The sequence below is a fragment of the Pezoporus wallicus genome, unplaced genomic scaffold, assembly GCF_028554395.1.
Source record: "Pezoporus wallicus isolate ANWC-B61680 ecotype Strahan unplaced genomic scaffold, APGP_CSIRO_Pwel_v1 contig_5416, whole genome shotgun sequence".
Classification (NCBI taxonomy): Eukaryota; Metazoa; Chordata; class Aves; order Psittaciformes; family Psittacidae; genus Pezoporus; species Pezoporus wallicus.
The window spans coordinates 1,320,478-1,329,077 of record NW_026642898.1 but is presented as its reverse complement, the minus strand read 5'-3'; the positions used below and the strand labels follow the sequence as shown (position 1 = coordinate 1,329,077).

Genomic DNA, 8,600 nt, shown 5'->3' with positions numbered 1-8,600 from the left:
TGGCTGGAGCTCCCGTCAGTCACTCTTAGCCCCGCCTAGCTTCCGGTCTATTTTCTCTCCCTCTCCCCCTCCCCACAGCGGCCATTGGCTCGATGCACCGTGTCAATACCACTGTAATTTGCTGTTACTGTGCTACAAAAAAGCTGTGACTGCCCAGTTCTGGAGAAGCAGCACTCCCGGACTTCATGTTGCATTAAGAGTAATGACTGAGAGAGCTGGAGCCCTCCTGGAATAGGGAACAGCGGGATTTATTGATGCACGTTCAACAGTGCAAGGAGAGCATGCATGTGCAAGACAAGTGGACCACTTGTTACCAAGACTGCTTTTCGTCAGGCAAGATCTTTGCTATCAGATGTAAGAACCATAATAGCAGATACATCGGAAGAAAATACTACACGTTATACAGCTTGTCTCTAGAAAATAATGAAATATTCTAGACTATGATATTTTCTATAATCCATTATCAAAAAGTCCTGAGAAAAACAGGGTTTCAAGTCCTTTTTGTGGGAAGAAATGAGGAAAACATTGCAACACCTTCCCTCAGTAACAGCAGCAAAAAGCCCAGCCACCGGGTGTAAGCTTTCCTCAGAAAGAAAAATCAGGTTAGAAACTGCATTTTTATTTTCATCTTACATACAAGATGAGTGCCTTTGTACTTTTAGTTTATTCTTGTTCTGTATTTTGCCACAGGTGCTACAAGAAGTGCAAACTACAAGATTAAGTTTTATAACTGATGTAATCTTCAGTCAGAGAAGCTACCTAAAGAAGTTTACAAAATTCCATTCACCAACACCTATCCAAACTTGTTTTGAATTAAAAAAATAAAATAAAATCATACAAACCAACCCAGGAACTCTCAACATGAGAATCTTTCCATTCAGCTTCAGTACTTACCATAAGCAAGTACTTACCATAAGCATCTTCATCTGGTTCTCCACTGCTAGCAGAGTACTGTTCGGTACACACTGTAGCCTAGTTGCTTATACATATTTACTGCAACCTGGTTTGATACCCTCACAAAGAGAGTGACGAAAAATCCATCCTTTCTGTGAAAAAAATCTCAAAATCACAGTAAGCAGCACCAAGTGAACATGTTTCTAAATAATAACCCATAACTTGTAATCAGATCAAGAGCAGGTCCGTTGATGCAGAACACTAATCCAACATGTCACACTGTGATAACAGATGCCCTCCTTTGGCAAGGGACAAATCTAGTACAAATTTCATTTTATTTTTGTCATTGACCATTCCTTTACAGCCACTGCAGGTTCAGAATTATGACCTGAAAGAACAGGGCAAGCTGAACACCCACACAGGCCTCACAGCCATAAGAAATTATTTAAAAAAAAATAATCCACATTTTAGATTACACTGACTTAGGGACTGCCTCCTTCCAAGTGCATGGCCGGGGGGAGTGATGGAAACAGTCACAACTCGGCAGCTGCCCAACAGAAGACAACCCTTCTCCTAACAAGGCAATTTTTTTCAAAACGTAGTACTCCTTTCCGATCCTACTGACTGCAACTGGGCTGTGCCGCCACCAGCACAAGAGAGGACATTCCCCCATGGGTTCATCTGATGCTAAATTAAACTTTCAGGAAGTACAAACACCCAAGCGCATGACAGTGAGCTAAGATACTGGTTGCCCTACAGAATTTTTCCAAGACTGCATGTGGGAATTGCATGGAGCTCATGATTATTGAACAAGTGTGTTTGAGGCCCTACATGAAGCAGTTGATGTTTCATGAAGCTCTTTTCTGTGAAGAAAAGGGCCTTTTACACAGTATCTCCGTTGGAATACAGGCTAATTCTTGCCCATCCTGGGAAGTCAGATTTCACAGAACCCTGAAATCTTACAGAACAAAGCAATGTTTTTAAATCTTCTCTAGCTACAGGGAATTTCAGTCAGTTAGAACATTACTTAAAATTCTGGGCATGCTTCATGCAAATCCAATACCTAAGCCATGAACAGGCATCTGTAGAAAGATTAGTTTAAAAGATAATTTTAATCTTTAAGTTTTAAAAGATAAATTTAAGGATACTACTCACTTTTCTGAAATTTCTTCCAGAAGTTCCATCTATTTAGCAACCAAACCCAGCCGTTGGAATTCTGGTGCAAGAGAGAGAGCAGTTAACATGTCCATGCCATTCTTCCCTAGCCACAGAGCCTTCTGTTTTACCCATTACTGTGAACACAGACAGAATCAGCACAGCAGCATATTTAGAACAATACACCACACTCTCTACACCTTTAGCAAAACACCCCCCAGCATATAAATAAATGTTGGAAGGACTGTGGTAAAGGCTCACACAGGGATGTCTATGTTATGACTCGGTGCTTCAGCCACCACTACAAATGTCATTTTGCTATAGTGTTACAGTTGTTCCTTGACAGTGTAAAAAAAAAAAAAAAAAAAGAAAAAGGCAAAAAACTGCCACAAATATTCTGAAAATCCCTGTTTCAGGCATGACTGCCAAATGCAAATTTTAAGGAATTCTTGTGAGTCTTTAGCTGAGCAGAATCCAGGATCTAACTAAAATAATGGAGGAATGGGGGACTGGAAAGCCAAAACTATGTCACCATCCTGGAAACTGCTGGAGACTTTTGGTGAACGTGGAGGAGCAGAGCCTGGGAAGCTTTGCCAACCTGGTAACAGAAGCCAAGGCCCTGTAAACACAGAATGTTTAAAGAAAAAAATCAAGGGGTGGGGTGGGGGGTGTTTTGAGTGTTTCTCTGTGCTTCTTCTCCTTTCTACACAGAGCCAAACCAGTGTTAGCTCACTAATGAATACTCACGCTTCTACACTTCTACATGGTACTCTTATAAACATCAGTCACTGCCAATAAGCAACTGATGTGGTAAGTACAGAGAAACCTTCTGTACAGCAAATGCTTTAAGCTTTACTGTGTTAAATAATTTATTTCCCTTAAAGACCCTTTATTCTGCTTCTCAAGGGAGGCCGGAGGCAGGGGGGGAAGGATCAAACAAACCAACGTTTCCATGCAGAGTGATTTCTGCAAAATACAAATATTCTACAGCAAATAAGCAACAAGACACCCAGTCCCAGAGCTTTCCCTTACAGGACAATGCCAAACGCAAGCTCAGCATTTTTACTTATGATGACTGAGTTCAGAGCTGAGCACACAGACTCAGGAGTACAGGCTGAGAAAGCTGCGGCTGTTCAGCCTGGAGAAGGCTGCATGGAGACCTCACAGCAGCCTTCCTGTATCTGAAGGGGGGCTACGGGGATGCTGTGGAGGAACTCTTCATTAGGGACTGCAGTGACAGGACAAAGGGTGATGGGTTAAAACTTAAACAGGGGAAGTTTAGACTGGATATAAGGAAGAAGTTCTTTACTGTAAGGGTGGTGAGGCACTGGAATGGGTTGCCCAGGGAGGTTGCGAATGCTCCATCCCCGGTGGTGTTCAAGGCCAGGTTGGACAGAGCCTTGGGTGACATGGTTTAGTGTGAGGTGTCCCTGCCCATGGCAGGGAGATTGGAACTGGATGATCTTAAGATTCTTTCCAACCCTAACTATTGTATGACTCTATGATTCTACGGTTACAGAAATGCTTGTACCTGTATATAACCTGCCACCACAGCCAAGAGCCCTTGCCAGGCTAGCAACACCAAACCAAAAACTGATGCTGTGAGTCCCACCTAATACCCTAAGAAAGGTATGAAACAGATAGATGCTATGCGACAGTCCTCTTCCCTGTTGGAAACAGTGAGGAGTAGGAGAAGCTCCTGCGTTATAACCCCCCAACATGCAACACAGCGAGACGGCAGCGCCGGGACCCCGCACTCACTGTAACCCGTTAGCTCCTCGCCGGGCGCCTCGGCGACAATGAAGTACCCGGGACAGTGCGCCAGGTTCTGCAGGTAGAACGGGATCCCGTACTGAGCCTCCGTTCAGGAGCCAGCTGCGGCCTCCACCCAGCACGGAGAAGGATTCGGCCTCTGTCAGCGGGTCCGGGTTGCTGCAGGGTCACCGCGGCGCGGCCAGGCCCGCCCGCAGACCGGCGCCCCGAGCTCCCGAAGAGTATGAGGGAAGCCACGGCCGAGCGTGGCGGAACGCGGGCACCGGGCGGGGGCTCTCAGCCGGGTGCGGCGGAGCGCGGCCGGGGCTCCCGTCCTGTTGAAGAGGAAGCGGTGGTCGCGGCTGAGTGCCCCGAGCGCCGCCACGATGCTGCTGCCGCCGGCCCGGAAGCGCTGCCGCCGGCCCAGGGCCTCTTCCGGCGCGGCAGCCGCAGAAGCGCAGCCCGAGGCGGAGGCTCGGGGCGCCTCGGGGGTGGGGGCCGCGCTCGGCGGCAGCGGTTTCAGGCAAGCGGAGCCGCCTCTGCTGCAGCCGCCGGTCGCGTTCCCTGACGCCCCGCCCTGCGCGGTCCTGGCCAGAGCTACAAGAGCGGCACCTGGCTCCATTTATTTGTGTTCACTCCGGCCTGGTCCGGGGGATGATGCCGTAAAGATGTAAAATACCATGGAGAAAGGAGAGAAGCTGGATTTTATTTAAACTGCTGCTGGTGGTATTTTACGGTTGTGCAGCATGTACTTTCTGTGAATTCACAATCCCCTAATGAAGTATTAACTTTTCTATTAAGCTTATTTTATTAGCAAGATTTAGAGATTAATTGCCTCCAGCTTTACTTCCTTGCCCATTCAGTTCTCTTCAAAAAGAAGGAGTAGTAAAGAGAGAACACCTCCACTGTTAAGTTTTTTTCGTGCATTTCAGTGTTTTGTAACATCAAATATTTTGCACTGGAGGCAATGAAAGAGCTTGTTTTTACAAGTCCAGATTCCGTACGAAGTTTTTCTGTTGTGGTTCCTGGCATTATGAGAAGTGTTTGCACAACACAGTGAATAAAATAGTCCAATTTTCAAAAGAATCAATTGCACAAGACAGACAAGAGGATTCTGCTGAGGTGGTTTGCGCAGGCATTTTACCTTTTTGCACTCTTTTTCCTTCATTTCATGCCTTAATTCTGAGTTTCTTAATACTGTGCCTCCCTGCTTGAGTTCTTCCCATCATATGAAAGCAGCAAAATTTTCTGTAGCACTTACTGTGAGTCTTAACTTCAGAAGAAATGGTTCGGCAGTCAAGATAAACACCTGCTTGCTTCTACTGACTGTTCAGGTCAAGCATGTTAACTAATGTTATTGCATCCTTCCTTTCCAGAGAATTTAAAGAGGGATAAGCAGCATAAAAACGCAGCAGCAGCAGAGTCTACTGATACACAAAATATTCAAGTACAAACCATTTCTTAAGGAAAAAAAAAAAACCCACCCCCCAACCCACCCCAAAAACCACAGCACACAACATCCCAAATGAGGATTCAGTATTACAATGTATTATGTGCAAAACTCACCATTTACAAAATTATATACAAACGTGTGAAAGAGTTTCAGATACATGGCAAACTCACAAAAATGCTACACATCTCCCTATGTACAATACACATGCTGCTAGTGACATTTTTGTAATCATTGCCTTGTGTTACACTGCTCGCAGCAGACTTGGGGAGAACCCCATGTCTTTTTAAAGAGTAGCCCTAATTGATATGATGAGGGTCCACAGCATTACCCATGGCATTGGTTATCTTGGATAAACCTGTAGATTTATCCAAGATAAATCTAAGCTCTATAGAACATGAGCAGAACACACATTTTATCTTTGCATATGTAGGACTTACTTTCACATCTCACCTACTGAGTAACTTAGAACCATGAAATGCTACAACACATTCTTCAGTCCAAGAAACATTCTGATGTTGGTGACAGACTACACGAAACAGTTGAGGTGTCCTTCACCTTAATGATGTATTTAATCCTCTGCTAACATAAACAGTATCTGAGATAGGTGTTGTCACATCCATTTGCAAATCTACAATACTACTTACATAAAAGTTCCAACCTCCTTCACTTAGCCTGAACCAGCAGACTAACACATTTTAATCACAAATCATGTTTTCTACATTCTTTCTCTGCCCCTTCTCTATAACCTTTTATTTCAATTTCCTCTTCCAACACCCCAGTTCTGTCTAAAAACAATGCATATAAACAATAGTCCAGATAACAATACATCATATTCAGATAAAGGCACTGAAATTGCCAGTGCCAATGTTACAATCTTCTTACAGATAACAGGAGTTTTGTAAGAACTCTCCTGTTACAGGAAAAGATGAGAAACCACAAGACTTTTAATGCAATACTCTAAAACCAGCAAGAGATTTATTCTTGTATATTAAAATGTTAAAATCACATGCATAATTATAGAATACTTTATAGTTAAAAAAATATTTCAAAAACCAACCCTGACAGTTTACCTGCAACTGCTATAAAATTTCTATGATATATATATATATATATATAAAACCATGGTGATTCTGTAATTAAAAACTTAGGAAAGGATGCAATCATCCAGGTAATTAGGAGTTAACTGATGCCCTGCATCGGACAGTCTTGTCAATCTCATGCTGGTGAAACTGAGATCATACCAGCCAGTTTACTGAAATACTTGTCTAGCATACATATATTTAAAATCAAAATGACATTTGGCTAAAGGATGAGTGTAAGAAAATAGATTTTTGCACACTACAGCAAAAGACCTGCAAAGGGCCACAGTATAAGATGTTTCAAAAGAGTCCAGTACAAGAAATTCAACTTCACGGGCCGTTTACTGAAACACGCTGGTGGAATATTCTGCATAACTGGCCATATGCATGGTTTACATGGGGTTTTGTAAGCAATGCTGCAAGTGTCTGCGTGTGTTTTACTAGGCATTTATGGTTTTAGACATGTTTTATGTCCTAAGGAAGGCAGCCAAGAAAGATGTTTTCAACAGTTAACAAGGAACAGAAATTAAATGATGAGTTGCTGGTTTTAAGAAGCTGAGTCATCACTGTTTTGGAAAATGGCACCATATGGATCACAGTTAATGCGCTTGTAGACAAAGTGAAAGACCTGGGGCTGTGGACGGCTGTGCAACTCTGCCTTAATTTTCTGAGGGTAGGTATCCTCTGTCAGCTGCTGCCAGGTGTCGTCAACAAAAAGAAATAGGCTGTATTCTTCTGGATTGTCCACTTTAAACTTTTCAGCACAAAGCTGACATACATCTTCAGTAGTGATGTATGGTCTTACTAGCAAGGTTTTTCCTGTACAGCCACTGTTAACTTCCTGGAACGCAACACGAAGGTAGTTCTGTAGAATGAGAAAAAACAGACATCAAATTCAAAAAAAACAAACCATCTTCTGAAAGCTGAGAAGTCAGCAACAAACAGGAAATCTCTCCGTGTTCTAGGTGGGAAACACACTTCAGTGAGTCCTGGGCATTATAGCCACCTTGTGAATTGTGAGGTTGGTGGTAAAACCAGTCTGTAGTGGGCATATGAGAAATTCCTAAGATGACACTCTCCTTTCCTTGGCTTACCTTCTAACCCTGCAATGAAGAATGAACAGACACAACCCTAAAGCCACATGGAACAGGCCCGTGCTTTTAGTGTGACTTGATGTTTGGCCTTACTAGGAAACAAACCACTGTCAATCGAAATAAATGTCTGAGGCAGCACACCCAAGACATGAGGCTGCTGCTGCTGGTTAATGCTTCAGAACAGAAGATTCACACAGTACGTTAGTGAGAACGAAGAAGAAAAAAAATCCTCTGTCAGCAGCACACAAGGGTTTTGATCCAGAAGCTACTGCATGATAAACTGTACTCTTATGCTGCAACATGCAAAATGTAATCCATTCTCATGGGAAATTTTCATCATGTTAACAAGTGGCAATTTGCTGTCTAAACTTCATGTAACCGAGTTTCATGTCACAGCATTTTCTTTTTTAGAAGTAAGGCACAGAGGAATGCAGAAAGAAAATTCACTTTGCAACATTAGGATAAATGCATCTGATCTTGAGGCAAAAGCTGGATCTTTTTTCTTTGTTGGAACTGACACATGACCCCAACTGATAACATGGACAAATTCTAAATATGCCCTACAAGGAAATGCAGTTGTACCTTTAAAAGATCATTTAAAAAGTAAAATCAAAAGCAACAACTGGAAAAACAAAAAAAAAAAACACCACCTTTTGGACACATGAACAAGGCATCCTTCTGTCACGTGCTTTTCTTTAAAAGAGATTAACTGCAATGAAAGATTAAAAAGCAGTAAAATGAAAGAAGGTGTGGAAAAAAGGACAGTGAGAAAGACCTGCTTACTGACTGAGCTGGTACCTGTGTTTGTATGCTGAATAAATTAAGCATGCTAAATCACAATGGTAAAAATTCACATTTCCTAAAAATAAGCTGTTAAAAGCTAAGATTGAGAAGAGTGTTCATATGACTTAAGTTCCAAAGATTACTCTTTAATAAAGTTGGTTTCTGTGGGGTTTTTTGATAGCCTGTGGGCAAACACCAAAGCATTTATACCAGTGAGACTGAACCTGACAGAAGTAATATGTTTTTGTTACTCTGTGTGAAGAAATTATGAAAAAAATCAAGCCTAGACAAGACAAATCACACTACAATTTTAATTTCTAATGTAGCTAGCACACAGAAGACCTGGTTTTAAAATGCATGTGCTTTTAGATGGACAAGACTGCATCGAAG

At 42.5% G+C, this 8,600-nt stretch overlaps 2 protein-coding genes across 5 annotated transcripts in view; both read right to left on the bottom strand.

Moving 5' to 3' along the window:
* Positions 1–480: 480 nt before the first annotated feature.
* Positions 481–4,423, bottom strand: NAA20 (N-alpha-acetyltransferase 20, NatB catalytic subunit). Its single transcript, XM_057433156.1, is given in 6 exon segments — positions 481–952; positions 954–1,046; positions 2,050–2,132; positions 2,134–2,186; positions 3,811–3,901; positions 4,022–4,423. Coding segments are annotated over 6 exon segments (861 nt in total). The 3' UTR covers positions 481–813.
* Positions 4,424–5,335: 912 nt separating this feature from the next.
* RIN2 (Ras and Rab interactor 2) overlaps positions 5,336–8,600 on the bottom strand; it is an 81,163-nt gene continuing 77,898 nt past the window's right edge. For all 4 annotated transcript variants that reach the window (XM_057433135.1, XM_057433134.1, XM_057433136.1 and 1 more), the window contains one exon: positions 5,336–7,198. In XM_057433135.1, the coding sequence (XP_057289118.1) occupies positions 6,881–7,198 (318 nt within the window). In that variant the 3' untranslated portion in view covers positions 5,336–6,880. The remainder of the gene's footprint in view (positions 7,199–8,600) is intronic.